Below are 21166 nucleotides of genomic sequence, written 5' to 3'. Positions count from 1 at the left end.
AACCTATTTAAAAATTGGGCTAAAGACCTGAACAGATATATTATCAAAGAAGATATACAGATGGTAAATAAGTTTATGAAAAGGTGTTCATCATCATGTAATTAGGGAATTACAAATTAATGAATGAGGTTACTCAGCGCACCTAATAGAATGGCCAAAACCTAGAATGCTAAAAATGCCAAGTGCCGGTGAGGTTATGGAACAACAGAAATTCTTCACTCATTGATGGTAGAATGCAAAATGGTAGGGCCACTTTTGGAAGAAAGTTTCGCAGTTACTAATAACACTAAATATATTCTTACCATATAAGCCGGTGATTGCACTCCTGGGAATTTACTCAAAGGAGTTGGAAACTTAAGTCTACACAAAAATCCACATAGAGTGTTTATAGTCGCTTTCTTCCTAATTGCCAAAACTTGGTAGCAACCAAGATGCCCTTCAGTAGGTAAATGGATAAATATACCGTGGCATGCAGACAATAGAATATTATTTAACACCAAAAAAATTAGGTATCAAGCAATGAAAAGACAGAGAAATCTTAAATGCATATTACCAAGAAAAATAGTCTATTCTGTAAAAGTCCATACCCTTTGATTCTGATTGTATGACTTTCTGGAAAAGGTGAAACTATGCAGATACTATAAAAATTAGTTTTTCCAGGAATTAGGGGTAGGAAGGATGAATAGGCAAAATACAGAGGGTTTCTTTTGGGGGGGTGAAACTGTTCTGTAATATATTACAAAGGTAAATACATGTCATTAAACATCTGTCAAAATTCATAGAAGGTAAAACAGCAAGAGTAACACCTAGGGTCAACTTGGTGATAATGATGAGTCAGTGTAAGTTCATCAACGGTAACAAATGCACCACTCCAAAAGGAAGCCTTATAGTGGGAGAGGTTTTACATGTGTGTGGCAACACACCAGGCTTCTGTGTCTGTCACTGTTTCCCTGAGTTTGCACAAACCCGTGTCCATTGAGTCAGTGATGCTATCCAACCATATTGTCCTCTGTCAACCCCTTTTCATCCAGCCCTCAGTCTTCCCAGCATCAGGATCTTTTCCAGTTAGTTGGCTCTTTGCATGAGGTGACCAATGTATTGAAGCTTCAGCGTCAGCATCAGTCCTTCCAATGAATATTCAGGGTTGATTTCCTTTAGGGTTGACTGGTTTGATCTCCTTGCTGTCTAAGGGACTATCAAGAGTCTTCTCCAACATCACAGTTCAAAAGCATCGAATTCTTTGGCACTCAGCCTTCTTTATGGTTCAACTCTCACATCCATACATGACTATTGGAAAAAACCATAGCTTTGACTATACAGACCTTTGTAGGCAAAGTGATGTCTCTGCTTTTTAATATACTGTCTAGATTGGCCATAGCTTTTCTTCCAGGGGGCAAGTGTCTTTTAATTTCATGACTACAGTCACTGTCCACAGTGATTTTGGAGCCCAGGAAAATAAAGTTACCGTTTCCACTTTTTCCCATCTGTTTGCCATGAAGTGATGGGACCAGATGCCATAATGTTAGTTTTTAAAATGTTGACTTTTAAGCCAACTTTTTCACTCTCCTCTTTTATTTTCATCAAAAGGCTCTTTAGTTCCTCTTTGCTTTCTGCCATAAGGGTGGTGTCATCTGCATATCTGAGGTTATTGTTATTTCTCCCAGCAATCTTGATTCTAGCTTGAGCTTCATCCAGCCCAGCATTTCGCATGATGTACTCTGAATATAAGTTAAATAAGCACGGTGACAATATACAGCCTTTACGTACTCCTTTCCAATTTTGAACCTGTCTGTTGTTCCATGTCCAGTTCTATTGCTTCTTGACCTGCACCAGATATCTCAGGAAGCAGGTAAGGTGATCTGGTATTCCCATCTCTTAAAGAATTTTCCACAATTTATTGTGATCCACACAGTCAAAGGCTTTGGCATAGTCAATAAAGCAGAAGTAGATGTTTTTCTGGAACTCTTTTGCTTTTTCTGTGATCCAGTGGATATTGGCAATTTGATCTCTGGTTCCTCTGCCTCTCTAAATCCAGCTTTTACATCTTGAAGTTCTCAGTTCACGTACTGCTGAAGCCTAGCTTAAAGAATTTTAAGCATAATCTTGCTAGAATGTGAAATGAGTGCACTTGTGTGGTAATTTAAACATTCTTTGACATTGCCTTTCTTTGGGATTGGAATGAAAACTGACCTTTCCTGCCCTGTGGCCACTGCTGAGTTTTCCAGATTTGCTGGCATGTTGTATGCAGCACTTTCACAGCATCATCTTTTAGGATTTGAAATAGCTCAGCTGGAATTCCATCACCTCCACTAGCTTTATTTGTAGTAACACTTTCTAAGGCCCACCTGACATTATACTCCAGGATATCTGTCTCTAGTGAGTGACCATACCATTGTGGTTATCTGGATCATTAAGACATATTTTGTACAGTTCTTCTGTGTATTCTTGCCACCTCTTCTTACTATCTTCTGCTTCTGTTAGGTCTTCGCCATTTTTGTCCATTTTTGTGCCCATCTTTGCATGACATATTCCCTTTGTATCTCCAGTTTTTTTGAAGAAATCTCCCTCAATGTATTGTTTTCCTCTACTTCTTTCCATTGTTCACTTAGGAAAGCGTTCTTGTGTCCTCTTGCTGTTCTCTGGAACTCCACATTCAGTTGGGTATATTTTTCCCTTTCTCCTTGCCTTTTGCACCTCTTCTTTTCTCATCTATTTGTAAGGCCTCTTCAGACAACCACTTGCCTTCTTGCATTTCTTTTTCTTGGGGATAGTTTTGGTAGTGTTATGAACCTCCATCCATAGTTCTTTGGGCTCTCTTGTCTACCAGATCTAGTCCCTTGAATCGGTTCATCACCTCCACTGTATAATCATAAGGGATTTGATTTAGGTCATACCTGAATGGTCTAGTGGTTTTCCCTCCTTTCTTCAATTTGAGCCTGAATTTTGCAATAAGGAGCTCATGATCTGTGCCACAGTTGGCTCCAGGTCTTGTTTTTTGCTGACTGTATAGACTTTCTCCATCTTCAGTTGCAAAGGATATTATCAATCTGATTACATGTGTGTGCATGTGTGGTAAGTTGCTTCAGTTGTGTCCAACTCTGTGCGACCCCATGGACTGTAGCCCACCAGGCTCCTCTGTCCATGGGATTCTCCAGGCAAGAATACTGGAATGGGTTGCCATTCCCTTCTCCAGGGGATCTTCCCAACCCAGGGATCGAACCCACATGTCATGTTTCCCTACGTTGGCAGGCAGGTTCTTTACCACATGTGTGTAGCGCAAAGTATATTACAACTCATTATTCTTTCTGATATATTTTACAGTGAACCAAAATCTGCTCTAAAAATATGTTTAATTTTAAAAATGTAATGCAACCTAAAAACACCATAAATTTATTAAAAGAAAATGGTCTAGGCAGTAAAAGTATCTTTTGTTTTTCTTAGTGTTTCAGTTCAAGTCCTGTCTTGACTCTTGGTTTCCAGTCTGAGGTTGAGAAAATAACCTAATCTTCTTAATTGAGTCACAACCTAATTTCAATGAACAGTTAGTACCAGTCCTTTATACAAAAGGTGAGGGAGGGGATATGAGTTGATCAGAAGATGGCCAGTGGGCGAGATTTACTTGGCTTCATTCAGTGCCTTTGATAGATGAAGGGCTACAAGCCAAACTCATGTACCTACAGACTCCATGCCTTTTCTCCGAGTACTGAAGATGAGAGTCCTGTTTGGTTTTATGTGAGGATTTCCCCCCTCCTCATCACTCCTCAGAAAATGAAGGATATCTATCCTCCTCATTTAGGAAATGAGTGCTTGTAATAGAAACTTATTTTTAGTCAGCTGTTCTCCTTAGATGATTTATGTTACCTCTGACCTGCTTTCTGATAAAACATGACTTCATTCATGGCTCTGGAGATGACCTGGCATAAACCTGGAGTGTTAAGTCATTTTAATGACAGCTGGAGACAGGATTGGTCTCCCACTGTAAGACTGTCTACCGTGAGATTCTGTAAAGCAGCTGCATTCCTAGGGAGGCCTGGTTAAGTTTATCCCACTATTAGGTTCTTCAGTATTGCTCATCTTTCTCAAAAGAAAAGAGGTTTTTCCAGCATGCACAGTATCTGGCTTTTAATGGCTGTTGTGTGCTTATTTGCTCAGTTGTGTCCAACTCTTTGTGAACCCATGGACTGTAGCCCGCCAGGCTCCTCTGTCCATGGGGATTCTTCAGGCAAGAATACTGGAGTGGGTTGCCATGCCCTTCACCAGGGGATCTTCCTGACCCAGGAATCGAACCAGGGTCTCCTGTACTGCAGGCGGATTCTTTACCACCTGAGCTCCCAGGGAAGCCCCTTGTAATGGCTACAGAGCTGAAATAACATACATATACTTGGTTGCTCGTTTGTCTGTTTTCCCTTCATTTTGTTAACTGACTCATTCTTGAAGGTTACAGTGGTTATGCTTTTCTGGTCAGCTGATGGTTGACCTTTCTTAGAAATGACACTTTCACATCTCCAAATATAAGAAGTTAATGCTCCAGTTTCATTGAGCATCTCATCCACTCAGTGAAGAATCAGGACATTCAGGATTGATTCCCATGGCCTGTGACCCAGAGTCAACTTGGTGCAAAGGGCTTTTCTCAGACATCCTTCTTGAAAGGCAGGGTCAGCGACTCCTTTTTTTCCAAACTCTGTTTTGCTCAGTGATGATTTTAAAATGGTGATTTTGTTCTTTCAGTATCTAAAAATGCTTCCTATATTCCAGAACCTCAGTCATCAGTACATCGGGGGAAATAACATACTCTCACATTCCTGTTCTCATACTTTTAATTGTATAAAATACATTCACATGTTTTATAATTATTGAGGGGTTTTTGTTTTAAAATATGTAGTTTCTTTGTTTTACAAGGGAGCTACATGATACCTTTTTGTTTTAGAGCTTATATGTTATGCTGTGGTATCATGACATTCCAAAAAAAAAGGTAAGTAAGTTCTGACATTTAAATATATTCCATTATTTACCTTTCCCTGTATCATCATCACCAATAGTATTTCACATTTTTATTGATGTTGTCCTTTTATCATTCTTTATAACTCAATTCCTCCTGTTTATTCCTCTGCATTAAAGTTGCTTTCCCCAGCTACCTCCTGTCCCACTTTTATTTCTTGTTTGCCTCTATAAAATAAGGTTTAAAATAAAGCCTCTACTATAAATCATTATTATTATACTCATTTGTATTTTGACCTAGAATATTTTAAAGCCCTCAGAAAGTTTCCGTTGCTCAGTCACCCTCCCTAAGCTATGATCTGTGTACTCTTTGGACAAGTCTTTTGTTATTTTCTTTATTGGAGTGTGTGTTATATGTCTCTGTCTGTGTGGTCATGGCTGATAAACTTTCAATTTAGCCACAATTAATATGCTTTTAGATGAGTTTCTTTTTCTTGGGAGTTTGTTGATGATATTTACTTTGTCTTGTGATTAAAAATGTGTGACAGAGTTCTGTAGCAAAATAATGCCTTCTTACCTGCTTGCACTCTTCCATTTAGAAGAACTGGTAGTTGACAACGGGCTCTTTTTAATTTTGGTTTCTACAACACAGGGGTTGCTAGGTAACTTTTAATCCCTTTCAACAAGAGAACAGTCAACAACAACAACAAATTTCTGCTCTCTTTAGACTGTATATTCCATCTAGAAGACCTAGCAAATAAAAAATGACTTAAAATTTTTTTAAAATGTACAGTTCTATATAGACTGCCTTCTACATCTTTGGAACATGGCATCAAATATTTTTTAATTAAACTGCCATTTCTTCAACATTATGATCTGCTTATTCTTAAGAAATTAACTTCTAAGCAACATTTGCCATCTCCACGAAATGTATGGAAATCCAGTTTAATTTGAAAATAGTAATTTTATGAAAACATATAAAAATTTTGTTATTAAAATATCTACTTGGATTTCTCATTTACTTATATGACTCTCCAATCTTAAGTGTGGTACAGCTGTTCATACTAAACATTTTGTTTATTTAGGGGGCAAATGTACTTAAATTCTGTCATCCTGGTCATTACTTGAAATTTTAACTTCATATTCTAAATTTTAAATAATTTCAATCTTACAAAGCATATAATTTTTACATAAAATTTTTAAAAATTAAAAAAACTTTTATCTTTTTCATTTCTTCTATCAGATTTCCCCCATGATGTTTCTTTCTAGCTACTGCCAAAGTTAATAGTTACATTTTCCCCAGTAACAAGAAGTACATTTGCAAAGACTTTAAAAATTATTTTATTGGAGTATAGTTGATTTGCAATATTGTGATTTGCAAAGATTTTAGCAATTGCTTAAAGCCTGTATTAAAAAATCCTTTATTTAAGAATCATTCAAATAGCTAGAGCTGATATGTAGCAGGTATACATGAGTGTAGCTGTGCTGAAGGTTGCTGAAATATTTCCAAGGTGGTGAGGAATTCTACTACTCTAAGACCCCTTGCCTCCTCCATGACTCCCTGATCTTCCCCACAGTCCTGTAGCTAAAAATAGGTGGTCTCTTGGACCCTCCTCCAACACTATGATCCATGCTTTGACAGGCTAGCTGTTAAATGTTTTTATTATAACTCATGTGGATAGAGAGAGAATTATCATTTACATGTTTTGGTGTTTTTAAGAGTACCTTATGATAGAAGTACTTTATGTCATGTTAATAACATTTCTAATTTTGTAAAATGCATAATTTCTTTTAATAATCTGAGTAAATAAAACCATGGTCTCATTACTCTGAAAGATCTGCTTTATTACTTTATAATATGAAATTACCAAATCTGAAGGAAGAGAATATATCATTACATTGTAAAATACTTTAGGGGAAATGAGTAAGCATTGTGATGATCAGTTTACAGTTACCTGTTATGTGAGGATTATTCATTACAAAGTTTTAATATTTAGTATGTGAAGGTGGTTGTTGTTCACTCTCTGACTCTTGTGACCCCATGGACTGCAGCATGCCAAGCTTCTCTATCCTTCACCATCTCCCTGAGTTTGCTCAAACTCATGTGAAATAAAATTATATTGATTATTCTAATTATTCTAATTTCCTATCAATATAATTTTGTCATGGTTTTACACCTTATTCATTGTGTAATACCTCTTTTTTTAAACATGTATTTGTTACATCTGTATCAAATTAGACCATATTTAAGTCATAGAATCATAACACCTTAAACCTGGTTTGGAACAGAACAATCAAGCTTGTTCTGCTTGATTTTTACTCAGTATTTTTTTTTTTAATGTGGGTTTTTCATCTTGGTGTTTAAGAATATCTATTCCCTCATAACTTCTGTTTGCCTGTTTGTTTTTGGAAGGTATATATGTTGATAATCTATACACAACGCCAATGCCAAATGAATTTATACCTGTAACAAATTAGGACACGGTACCTAATGTTTTTGTGCAATAGAAATACTATGTCAAAAAGTTTATAACTGCTGCCTAATGTTTCAGCTTTATTTGGCAATTTTAGTTCTATGAAGACTGTTCATTAGGAACAGTAGTCTTGTTTGGTGTATATATGTATACTTTTATCTTAGTGGAATTTGTTCTGTAAATGCTTACTGAATTTTTCCTTGGAGTTACTACTTTGTGTTAGGAAGAGTGAGGAGAAAATATACACGAGGACTTCCTTTAGTTTTCTTCTTAGAGCTTTAACTGCTGTAGTGAATTTTTTTTTTAAAGCTTTATTAGAACAAACATTGCTGCCAAAGAGCTGACATTCTGAAATAGCACTTCCCTTTGGGCACCTTGCAGTGGGGATCATTTCCTTGAAGAGAGAGAGGGAGGGAGCCTGAGCCCAGGCTTGTTGGGGTGGGGGAGGGGGAGAAGGGAGAGGAAAGAGTGGGGAGACCTGAGTCCTGGGGATATCCTGCTGAGGTCAGTAACCTGCTGTTCAGTGGACATCCAGTCTGACCCCTTTCAGACCCGGAGAAGGCTCATGTCCAGCAGGGAGGCAGCCCAGGCAGCATGACAACAGGAAGGAAACACCTATCACTGGGAAACTTTGTAGAGACACACAGTAAAGGTGGCTGAGTAGCACAAAGGGGGAAGGAAGGGCTAGATCCAGCAGCATGAGCATAGTGCCCTGTTTGCTGTGGAAATATTTATCTCATGATTTGATCAGTGAAATCTCTGTCTATTGGAAGGAGAATGAATATGAGACCGCAAAGAAAGATTTCTATATACAATGCATAGTGTACATTGATGTGTACATCCTGATCGTAAAGAAAAGTTTGGTTCCGCTTTTGAAGGAAAGTGTCTGCTAACTCGTATTTGAAGTACAGAGTAACTTACCTTTCACCAAAAAGAATTCTGTTCTTCCCTGAATCTCCTATAAGCTGTTGGAGGCCTGCCACCTACAAAGTGTGTGCTAACGGACATGACTGACAGTATTTTGAAGATTAAATGACTAAGAATGCAATCAGTAAATCTCAGCTGTTTTTATTGCCACTGTTATTTTTTTCATCTACACTCTGGAAAATATTGCAAAAGGATATTATCCTTTTGAAACAGTGAGTAGTTGATGAAGATAAAATAGCAGAATAAGCTTCAATCTAGGGAGACAAAAGAAAAATCTGTCTTAGAACCACATTATCCTTAGAAAGATAGTGATTTTGACTGTGAGATTTATTTCATTCAGTTGAAAATATGGATGGGAGTGAGAAAATTTCAATGTGCTCTTGGTTTGCAGTGGGAGGTGGTGGGGGGGGGGGCGAGGGGGCAGTGTTACCTTGATTTTTGTCTGGTTGCAGTTATCCTTCATGCCTGTTTAGCCTTCTAAATGATTTTTGTTTTCTTTATAATCTCAGTATATCAGGTCAGAGGGAAAACTCAATATATAAGCAGATTGATATTGTTTTGTATTTGCTTTAAGAGTATTTACCATAGCATCCTAAATAGTATTATTAAGGTTCTCTTTCAAAGCCTGTACCCAAGTATATGAGTCATCACTGCAATGATTCCTGAATGATGTCATGTTGGAGACATTCCAAGACTGAACACAGCCAAGACCATTGGTCAGTGAGGAACTGTGTTCTGACAGGAGCCTTGTGGCCTCTTACAGGTGTACATTCTATGTATTGGGTCAGCCTCTTTCTATAAAGGACCTTTTTGGGGCATAGAAAATTGGAACTTCATGGTCTCTTTGATGATTTGCCAGCTTGGTTCCCAGCCAGTCAGATAACTGCTCATGGTGACATGCATTTCTCTAGGGCCCCCCACCTTGGGCTGGTCTTTAGAGAATAGTCTCACTCAGCCCGCTCACACCATTCTGGGCCAAGGACATTGCTGTCCCGAATGCCTTACAGTATAGATAAAAATCTTACACCAGTTACATTCTGATAAAACTCTGAGTTTACTCTGAGAATGCATTAACCATTTAGGTTTTACATTACTATTTTAAACAGAAAACAGGAAGGCAAGTGTTTCCTTCCTTCCTCAATATTTGGTCCATAAGTTGCTAAACCCAGCCTTAGGAATCTAAGGATATACAGACAAAGACCCTCTTCTTACCATTGTTTCTTTGACCTTTTCTAAAATGACAAAATGTTTCATTGTCTCCAACCCTAACCTCCTGAACTGTACTTGTCTTGTAATAATTATTTGGAATACATGGATTCCTCAAATATGTCATGTCAGAAGTTTATTTTGTCATTTCAAATTCCTTTATAGAATTTTTTTTCCAATTAATACCATCGTTCTTCCAGGCAACCAAACCCAAAGCTTTATTGCTATAATTGAGTCTTTCTTCCTACATCTACAGTGTTACTAATATCCACCCATTTCTCAATCAGTAATATTTCCCTACTTTATCATTTTATTTCATTTTCTCTGCCACCCTTCTGTTCAGACTTATCACTTCACATCTGGACTATGGCAACAAGCCAGTATCTTTTTTAAAAAAACAATGTTATTTATTTATCTATTTTTGGCTGTGCTGGGTCTCCAGCTGTGTGAACTTGTCTCTGACTGCAGCAAGCAGGAGCTGCTCTCTGGTTGCAGTGCATGGGCTTCTCATGGCAGCGGCTTCTCTTGTTGCAGAGCACAGACTCTGGGCTGCATGGGCTTTAGTAATTGCAACTCCCAGGCTCTAGCGCACAGGCTCAATAGTTGTGGTGCATGGGCCTAGCTGCTCCATAGCATGTGGCATCTTCGTGGACCAGGGATCGACCTGCGTCTCCTGCACTGACACATGGATTCTTTACCACTGAGCCACTTGGGGAAGCCCCAAGCCTCTGCATCTTCTCCTGCATCACATTCACTAGGATGGCTTTAAACAAACAAACAAAAAAGACAGACAATAACAAGTGTTTGTGAGGGTGTGGAAGAATTGGAACCCTCATATAATTGCTGACGGGAATGTAAAATGGCAAAGACTTTGTAAAAAACAGTTTGGCAGCTCCTCAAAAGGTTAAATGTAAAATTATCTTATGACCTAGCAATTTCACTCCTAGGAATTCTACTCCCAAGAGAATTGAAAACATATGTCCATACAAAAACTTAGAAACAATGAACAAACATGCTTAGAGCTGCATTATTCACAGTACCCTAAAGGTGGAAGCAATCTGTGTCTATCAACAGATAAATAGAAAAAGAGAATGTGGTTATATGCATATAATGGAATACTCTTCTGCCTTAAGAAGGAAGGAAATTTTGATATGTTACACCATGAATGAATCTTCAAGACATTATGCAAGGTAAAATAAACCAGTCACAAAAGGACAAATGTGATTCTGCTTATATGAAGTACGTAGAATAGTCAAATTCTTAGAGACAAAAAGTAGAATTATGTGCTTAAAAATGATGACTTCTATGGTATATGAACTATTTCTTAATTTTTAATTGAGACATGACAGTCTTACTACATTGACTTTTATGATGCCGTGTTGCTGAAGAAACAGCATGCCCCAGTCTCAGCTTAGTGTTTCTGGCTATGTAATGGAGAAAAGTAAGTGACCTCCCTTCTGACTGTAAAATAGGGATAAGAGTAACTACCTTTCCAGATGTTTGTGTTAAATGAGTTAACATATCTAGTTACTTCTAGCACAGTATCTGGCATCACTAAGAACCTAGTAAATTTACTAAGACCTCTTGGGACGTGAGCCTTCAACAGCTTCCAGTACTATTTCAGATACTGTTTGCAGATATTCTGGAAAGTGGTCCAACTCCTTTGCCATTTTACCAATACTCTGTATTCTGGCTCAAAATTCCTCTCCAGATTCTCCTAAGGCTATTTTATAGAAACCCTTCCTTCAGAATGGGCTTTTTTTAGTCCCCCTAAAGTTGCTTTGCATATTCTTGCAACTGTGTCTTTTCTTGAAAACAATGCTCTCTCCCTGTTCTGCTCTCTGAATTTCATCCTGCCTTAAAACTCAGCAGAAGCCTATTCTCATGCATTAAACTTTTCCTCTCATTTCAGTGCATGGATATCTCTCATTTTTATAGCACCCAAGATTTTCACTACATCTTTGATCAGTGAAGCCTTACTTTGGTTATATTTTTTAAGTATTTATCTTATCATGTGATCTTTTGAAAGTATGTATCGAGCTACATTAAAGCCCCTGAGCACTGGGTTGCATGTTATAGTTCTTTACCTTTTCCACAGCACTTAGAACATGGCCTTGATGTGGTGTATTTGGGATAAACATCTGCTATAGGTGAGTTAAGCTAGTGCTACATCTCAACAAGTACAGGGACTTTAATGATTCTCTATTTTGGCTGCACCTTAGAAACACTTGGGGAATAAGGTTTCATTTTTAGGCCAACAAATCAGAACCTCTGAGTGTTAGGCCTCAGCTTTATACCCAGGTGATAATTATAACCAAGACTGAGAACTATTGGCTTCAACCAGTGAAATAATAGAAGCCAGTGGTTCTCAAACTTAATTGGTAATCACAGTTAAGATGTGATGATCACAGACTGACATGGGCAGAGGTGCTTTGGTAGTGCAAACTGCTCCGCAAATATTAGACATATATTATAGTGCCATTGAGACTTTGATGGCCTTGGGAAAGATCCTTAAACCCCGAAATTTTTCAGAGCCAACGGCACAGTGGGGAAATACCTAACTATAGGCATCTAAAACCTCTAAACTCTGCATCATAGCTTTCATACCAGATGCGCATGCCTAGTTCCTTTTAGCTCTTAAAAATGTTTAAACTCTTCATCTTTTCCAGGCTGGCCACCATTCAGCAGCAGACCCTCTCAAGATTGTCCACTTGCCTTTGCTCCTGGTTGAGTTACCTCACATGGAAGCAGGAGATGGGCTCAGCGGCAGCCAGCAGGCCATGACCCAGGAGGTGCAGTGAGGGACAGAGCTGCTGGTAAGGCCGGCGACAGTGATGCCAGTTTGCAAGTATGTTTATTCTCACTTGAACGGTCCACCTCTCGTCCAGTCTCCAGCTTCGTACTCTCTCAAATGCCTCTATTATCTACGCTTACAATGCATGGCTTAGAGTTTAAGGTCTGTGAATCCCCTAAAGTTGTGTGCTGACTTTTAAGTATATACGGTTTTTTTGTTTTTCTTCTGGAGAAAAGGAAGGTTTTCATCAGATTCTTAATGTCTGATATCTTAGTAAAAGAAAAATGAGAACCATTCAAATACAGTAAGCACAGAGAAAGTTCTTGTCTTTAACCACTTGTTACAGTGTTTCTTTTCTCCATTCTTATCTCACCTCTGGCTACTTTGTCTCAGTCTTGTTGAAGACCAGAATAATGCTATTTTATGGTTATTTACTGGTCTGGAAGTGAGCATCTCTTGAGCCTGAGCAGCTGGGCTTCATGACAGTTTGGCTTCCTAGACCTAGCTGAGAACTAAAGTTTAGAATGACAGATGTCAGAAGAGTCTGATTTTTTCTGAAAAATGCAAATAGAGGTACGGACAAAGAGAAAGACACCCTTTTCATTATGTTCTTATAGTTGATCTTAATAAAGATCAATTAATTTTGTTAATGAGCATCCCAACCTAAAGGTTTTTTCATTGGTGTGTTTTTTTTTTTTAATCAGATCACTATCTTTTATATAGACATACAGAAGGAGGGAGCTGATTTATTTTTTCCCAGAAACATTCAAAATAAATGTGCTTAGTTGCTGGGTCGTTTCTGACTCTTTGGCACCCCATGGGCTGTAGCCTGCCAGACTCCTCTGTCCATGGGGATTCTCCAGGCAAGAATACTGGAGTGGGTTGCCATGCCCTCCTCCAGGGTATCTTTCCATCCCAGGGATCAGACCCAGGGCTCCTGCACTGCGGGCAGATGTTTTTTACCATCTGAGCCACCAGCGAAGCCCATGAATACTGGAGGGGATAGCCTATTCGTTCTCCAGGGGATCTTCCCAACCTAGGAAACAAGCCAGGGTCTCCTGCATTGCAGGCGGTTTCTTTACCAGCTGAACTACCAGGGAAGCCCTTAAGATGAATAATAGAATGAATTCTACTGTATATACCTTTGCTTGTTTAAATTGTAGATGCATTGTAGGAGAGGAAGTACAGGTTAGCTAGAGAAAAGGGGGAATGAGATTTTTTTTTTTCATCTATAATTCTTTAGCAGGTAATTCTGCTTTAGTTTCACTGAGTCTTGTTTATGCATTCAGCATAGTAAATCTTCTAAAAAGCCTGTGTAGCTTAATCTCTGCCCTCACTACAGATGCCTGAGGATATAAGTATCCACTCTGCCACTTGATACTTCTTAGAGACTGACCTGGTGCTGAGAAATCCTTTCCAACGTGTCCTCAGTTAAACTCCCATGATTCCTGGATATTGCCATTTTCAAGACACAGGGCAAGTGCATCTGCCTAGATTACCTCTCTGCCCTGGGAATTTTAAGTCACCATGTAAGGGAAAGAGAACTCAGCACAGTGGTAACTCTCAGAATGAAAATTTTCCCCTTGCATGCTAATGTTTTTAGAGTAATCATTGTCACTGAAAATAGACTTCCTCTTTCCCCTCTCATACTGGAAAATCTTAGGTAATTATGAATAAAGCTTTCTTTGCTTTTCCCCTCCTCCCTGAGTGAATGCTTTGCCCCTCACTGTGGGGACTGTGGCTATTCTTTCTGTGTTTGGCTTTAACATGAGAACTGAGACATACGTTAAGAAAATTTTTATCTCAAGTCATAACATTAGTCAGAAGATTTTCTCTTCTTGGAGGTGACGGGTGGATAAGTAAGGAAAAATGAAAGTTTAGGGGAAAGCATAAGATAAATTACTAACAAGAAAAGAGGACAGGGCTTTCCCTGGTGGTCCAGTGGCTAAGACTCCATGCTCTCGATGCAGAGGACCTGGGTTCCATCCCTGGTCAGGGAACCAGATCTCGCGTGCTGCAGCTAGACCCAGTACAGCCAAATAAATATTTTTTTAAAAAAGAAAGAAAAGAGGACAGGAGATTAAAATATTAGCTGTTATTTTTTTTTTTTTCAGGTCACTCCTGAAGGAGTCCTTCCTTCATATCCAAAAAGAATCTAATTTTGCATTTAGTTTTTTTACAGTTTGGTAAGCTCAGCCTAGGACTTATTTTCAGTAGTAAATAAGCTGGGGCTTATTTTTAGTAATGTTGATTAGCTGTGTGTTCCATGGGAAAGTTATTTAACCTCTTTAAGCCTTGTTTTATTTGGCAAGGAGGAAAATAGGTCAGAGTTAAATAATAATAGAATTGTGTAATGTCATATGGATAATATGTTCAGGGCCTGGCACATAGTAAGTTCCCAATTGTATAGTAACATTTTTTTTATTATTATTAATCACTATTACTAATGTTGCTTTTAGTTTTTTAATAATGAATTCACTCAAAAAGTGTTTCTTGACCACCTATCAAATACCAGGCACTCTTTAGGAAGGGACATATTAATGAGCAAAACAGACAAGAGTCTTTCCTTGTTTATAGAGTGGGCTGCTGCTGCTAAGTCACTTCAGTCGTGTCCAACTCTGTGCAACCCCATAGAAGGCAGCCCACCAGGCTCCCCCATCCGAGCCAGACATAAATACAAATGCATACCATATAGAATATCAGGGAATACTAAGCATGAGCATTTTGTCAGAAAAAGGAAATTGGAGGCATAGTGAGTTAGTAATTGAAGACAGAGTAGTCAGAAAAGACATCAGGATAAAATTACTTCTTGAGTAAAAAACATGAAAAAGGAATACGCTCATACCATAAAGTTACATGGGGGCAGAGTGTTTCCAGTAGAGGGGAAATACCACAAAGCCTCTAGAGCGTTTTTTTCGGAGTGATTCAAAGAGAATGAGAACATCATGTACAGCTTCTTCATGCATTACCAATAAACGTTTGCCCAGGTACCCAAGTGAATGATACAGATAAGAACTTTGGAAGTTCAGAGAATGGCAAAGTACATCTAGACTAAAACAGGTAGAGAAGACTTCATGAAGGAAGGTGGTGATCTGGATCTCGGAGGCGAGGAGGAATTTGGATAGTTGGTAAAAGGTACAAACCTTCAGTTACAAGATAAATAAAATCTGAGGATCTAATATATAATGTGGTGACTGTAGTTGACAATGCTGTATTGTATAATTAAAATGTGCTAAGAAAGTACAACTTAAATGTTCTCGCCAAAAAAAACCCAAGAACCTAAACGTCACGTGATGGCAGTGGTAATTAACTTGATGGGGGAAATGCTTTCACAGTATCTAGGTCAAATCATCATATTGTATACTTTATATATTTTAGTTTTATTTGTCATTCATACCTCAATGAAGCTTAAAAAAAAAACTCCAAAGTAAAAGTTCTAGTTAAAATTATTTTTATACAGTTCACAGTCATACAGCCTCACATCATCAGCCATAAAACAAATAAAACAGTAAGGAATGATATACCAGTGGACTGAAATAAATGAGAAATAGCATGAGGTGGAATAAAATTAGGATGTTGGCTTTGCAGGCAGGGGTGCACTAGGAAAAAGGAACAGGCAGACAACTTTTCACAGAGTTGGCAAGTCGTGGATGGGAAGATGGCAAGATCAGTGAGGTCAGTTTTTGTAAAACTCTAAGGGCAGTCTAAAGATTATTACCTGCTCTCATATAAATATTGAGGAACAGCTGAAGCAGATAAGTAACATGGTAAATTCAGGTCTTCAGTGATATTATTAAAAGTCTAGAAGAGTAGGGAGATGCAGGAAGTGGTTGGAGTCATTGAGGAGTGAGGTTGAAAACATGGATTATGGTAAGAGATAAGACAGAAAAGGAAAGATAGGTTTGATATATTTTAAAGAAAAATGATTTAACTGCTTAATTGCACACAAGAGATTAAGAAGAAATGTTTTCAAGTTTTAAATTGACCAGTGAAGTGTGGCCATTATAGGAAATAGGGTACCCAAAGGTGACGTATGGCTTCCCTAAGTCCATGTCACTAATAACTGGCAGAACCCAGACTGGCTCCACGTCTCCATCTTGACAGCTCCTGCCTCTGCTCCCTGTGCCTTCTGTAGGAAATATTAGTGATTTGTATTTTGCCAGATCGTTTGTGGAGAACAGAGTTAGAATGTTTGGATTTGCCTATTCGTATTCTTATACCACTTTTTCTAATTAATGTGGACATTTTTATTTACTCTCACATGAAACAGATCTAAGTTGCTTAGAAAGGGTCAAAGAAGCATTGGTAAAACTAGAAGAGGTTCATCGTATATGCTTAGATTCTCCCACCTGTGGTGATTATGGTTTCCTGATTTAAAACATCTTTCTGTCTTTTCAGTAGTTTGAGATGGAACAGTTATTTCTATCATTGTACCTTTTTTCTGTTTATTTTTCTAAAGAAAAATGCCTTTTGTCATCCTAAATATAAATCACCACCCATATTTTTATTTTTTATTTTTTTTTTCACCCATATTTTTAAAATGAACACTTCAGACGTCCCTTCCTTTTAGATCAGTCTTATAAACTGAAATTCATTGTCATTGTTCTGACAGATGTGATCAATTTATCCTTTGAACCATAAGACTTTAAACAAAAAAAAAGACCCTAGAGATCATGCAATGCAGTGCTCTTCAAACTGCACCCTTCAAACTATTATTTTGCTACCCATCTGTTATTAAATATGTTCTTATTTTTAATAAAATGAAACTTTCTAACAAAGGAGCAGAAATGTACTTAAAAGAGAAAATTTTAGTTTTCTATTCACAATAGTGCTACACATCTTTCTGTATACATTCCTTTACTTTCTCCATTATACATGCACATTATAGTACAAGTCATGACTGAACCATATGAAAGCGAAATCTTCATTATCTGTGGTGTCTTGTCTTATACTTGTCCAATGCCCAGTTTGGTCTCATAGTCTCTATGTCCCAAGAGAGTGAATTCTGGAAGACATGGGTTTCTGCTGAGAACTTTGGCAGTCCCTGAATTCACAAATAGCACTGTAACACTTTGGCCATCAGTGCCTGTCCACGATGACACGTACTGTGAGTTTGGAACGAGTCAGCCATGCTAAAATAGACTGCACCCTATGAAAGTTATTTTCACCATTCTTGTATTTCAGTTTCCCTATCAAAAGGTGAAGTATCAGCTGCCTCTATTGATCTCATAGGATATTTTAAGCATAAATGAAAGAGTCTGGTGAAAACGCTTTGTATTCTGAAAGTTGCAATGCAACTAAAGACAATGGAAATGTTTACCTGTCTTTACAGATGTTAATCTCACCAAACCTTCTCCTCAGAGTGTGAAATTAATTTGTAATCTTGGCTTTTTTCATGTTGAAAAGATGGAGAGAACAAGTAACAGGTTTCTGAGAATCTGTGATCACATAATTAACGTCATCGTGTATGTCTATAATGTGTCCTCCAGGTGGCACTGATGGTAAAAAGCCCCGCCTGCCAATCCTGGAGACATAAGAGATGTGGGTTCGATCCCTGGGTTGGGAAGATCCCCTGGAATAGGAAATGGCAACCCACTCCAGTATTCTTGCCTGGAGAATCCCATGGACAGAGGAGCCTGGTGGGCTACAGTCCCTACGGTCACAAAGAGTCAGATACAACTGAAGCAATATTAGCATGCACTCATGTAATTTTCAACCAAGAACACATACAGTCCTTTGAATGTTAGTGGTGGAGTTGAGGGGACTTAAAAATGCAAAACAAAAACAACCAACCAACCAACCAACCAAGAAAATACCTTAACCATCTTTTCCAGATCTTTAATCCCTCTCACATGCACATGTACACACACATCTTTCCTTAAATTTTTCTGGCCATGTTGCTTCTTTCTTCTTTGAGAACAGTGCACGTGTTAAGCAGGAATGTCTACCACTTTCTTTTCCACTCACACCCACAAATCCAGCTTGTCCACATCTCTCTGCTCATTCTTACCACTCTTAATTTCCTTTTTCCATGAATTAATCATTTCCTAATTGTTCCCTCTGATTCTTTTTTTCCACTCCCCCTCCCCCACCCCCACTGGTCAATGTAAAGTACTTTAGTGTGCTCTTTCTTAAATGCAGATATAAGTATGTATTATTGTTGTTTTTGTTTAAACTCTTTGCGATCCCCATGGACTGTAGCCCGCCAGGCTCCTCTGTCCATATTCTTTTCCAGGCAAGAGTACTGGAGTGGGTTGCCATTTCCTTCTCCAAGATATCTTCCTGATCCAGGGATCAAACTCACATCTGCATTGGCAGGCAGATTCATTACCTCTGAGCCACCAGGGAAGCCCATAAGTATGTATACTCCTTCTTACTACCCTTTGATAGATGTCTGTTGGCAAACTTTGTTAAAGCACCCATGCCCCTCCCTACACACCTGCCTTTCAAAGTTGTTACAATTAAAATGAAGTTCATTTGGTAAGTGCAGAAATGGATACAATGTGGGGACTTGTAGGGCCACCTACCTACCCCCTTTTCAGCCAGTGTGGCTCTGAAGAGCTCTGTGAACTCTTGCTATTTAAAGAACTCAGCTTGGAAAACCACTGGCCTATAAGAAGTAGATCAAACTCTGTGTTTGACATTCCTTATCTGGCTCTTGATTACTCTTCAGCCTCCTGTCACCATATTGACTGTCTCTCAGATTGTATGGTATAATTATTCCTAACTATAGGTCTTAAACATAACATTATATTTCGCACATTCAAGTCTTTATGCTTGTTGTTCCTCTCCTGGTTAACTGTTCTTTTCCCATAAAGCCTCAGCTCAGATTTCTTATCAGCACATCCTCATATTTGTGGCATTTCTTGTCCCTCAGACATCACACTTAATATAGTCCCATGTGCCTGTCTTCTCTGAAATCCTTAGGACAAAGGCTGTCTTATCTTCCATGCCTAACATTTTATACAGTGTTTGGTTACATAGTAGGCACTTAATCACACTCTTCAGAAGAAAGAATTCACTTTGTGATCATATCTTCTATTATTTGTTATTCTCTCTGGCTCCTTCAAATAGATACACCTGCCCATTAAGTGGGAATGGGGCAGAGGAGGAACTGGGAGGGTGTCTACAATTTACAGTGTCTAGACTTGGTAATTTTGTATACAGAGTTACATTATTTCAGAACTTGAACCTCAGAGATACTCAACTGTAACTGTTGTTGTTGAGTTGCTCAGTCCTGGGGCAACTCAGTCCTGGTCTAACTCTTGTCACTCGGTGGACGGTAGCCCACCCAGGCTCCTCTGTCCGTGTGATTTCCCAGGCAAGAATACTAGAGAGGGTTGCTCTTTCCTTCTGCAGGGAATCTTCCTGACCCAAGGATCGAACCTGCATTTCCTGCACTACAGGTGGATTCTTTACCACTGTGTCACCTGGGAAGCCCAAAAGTAACTATCTCTTGCATAATTAACATTTGATGGTTATGTATTTTTTCTCTAAAGCGCGTGCTGCTGCTGCTAAGTCGCTTCAGTCCTGTCCGAGTCTGTGCGACCCCATAAACAGCAGACCACCAGGCTCTGCCATCCGTGGGATTCTCCAGGCAAGAACCCTGGAGTGGGTTGCCATTTCCTTCTCCAATGCATAAAAGTGAAAAGTGAAAGTGAAGGTGCTTAGTCGTGTCTGACTCTTCGCGACCCCATGGACTGCAGCCCACCCAGGCTCCTCTGTCCATGGGATTTTCCAGGCAAGAGTACTGGAGTGGGGTGCCATTGCCTTCTCTAAAAGTGCGTGCTAAGTTACTTCAATCATGTCTGACTCTTTGTGACCCTATGGACTGTAGCTCTCCAGGCTCCTCTGTCCAAGGGATTCTCCAGGCAAAAATTCTGGAGGAGGTTGCCATTCCCTTCTCTAGGGGATTTTCTCGCCCCAGGGATGAAACCCGTGTCTCGTATGTCTCCTGTATTGACAAGTGGGTTCTTTACCACCCACACCACCTGGGAAGTATCCCTGAAGTATACTACCCTAAGTAAATTGATTACAATTGGGATTTGTTGGCTATTTTGGGAGACATTAAGAATATTCTGATTACAGGAGTACTCATTAACACAAATGATTCACCATAGGAAGAGAAATTTAAAAGCTATTATGAATAATATATGCTGTCTATTGGGTGATAGTTTTAAAGAATAAACACACTCAAGACCTTGCTTGATGAGACATAAACACAGGAAATGTCTTGAAAATTCCAGAAAGTTTAGTTGATGATGGATTTTCTGACCCAGCAGATTTTTATTTTGTTCTGTTTTTCACCGTCAGGGGAGAGGAGGCAGGTTGGTCAGTGTACTTTTGAATGTAGGCTTTTGTGGGAGCCATGTGTTTGGCAGAGATATCCAGGTGCCTTGTGATGATATGAGGACATCGCTGGGAATGTATGCAAGCTTGCAGGGCTAAATCAATATTCTGGATCTCTAGAGAGCATTTCAGGAAAGACCTCTGAGCTCTAGGTTCCCTAACCAAACAGTGACATGTTTATTAAAATTCATAGCTTCAGAGGAGGGTAAATAAACTTTCCACATCAAATGCACAATTGAATACTTGGGCATTTTAAATGTATTTTATTTAGAACAACAACAGAAAAATGTATAGCCTTTTGATATGTATTTACTAAAAGTATAAAACCAGATGGTCTCAAAAGATTTTTTTCCCTTACTTAATTTTATACATTTTTAAAGTGGAAAGTAGTTAATTTAAAATGTGTTAGTTCAGGTGTACAGCAAAGTGATTCAGTTATATACACACGAATATATTCCTCTCTCAGATTCTTTTCCAT

The 21166-nt window shown here is 38.7% G+C and overlaps 1 protein-coding gene across 3 annotated transcripts in view; it reads left to right on the top strand.

Moving 5' to 3' along the window:
* TET2 (tet methylcytosine dioxygenase 2) overlaps positions 1–21166 on the top strand; it is a 143419-nt gene that overhangs the window by 31801 nt on the left and 90452 nt on the right. Inside the window, exon 2 of one of the 3 annotated variants that reach the window (XM_070372062.1) lies at positions 12215–12361. Coding sequence is in view for 1 of the 3 variants with exons in the window: in XM_070372061.1 (XP_070228162.1) it covers positions 12380–12393 (14 nt within the window). In the remaining 2 variants the exon portion in view is untranslated. Of the gene's footprint in view, positions 1–12214; positions 12502–21166 lie in introns of those variants that run through there. The other 2 variants (XM_070372061.1, XM_070372063.1) reach the window with 2 other exon arrangements.

This window comes from Bos mutus, chromosome 6, assembly GCF_027580195.1.
Source record: "Bos mutus isolate GX-2022 chromosome 6, NWIPB_WYAK_1.1, whole genome shotgun sequence".
NCBI classification, from domain to species: Eukaryota; Metazoa; Chordata; class Mammalia; order Artiodactyla; family Bovidae; genus Bos; species Bos mutus.
This window is presented reverse-complemented; position numbering and strand designations above follow the sequence as displayed.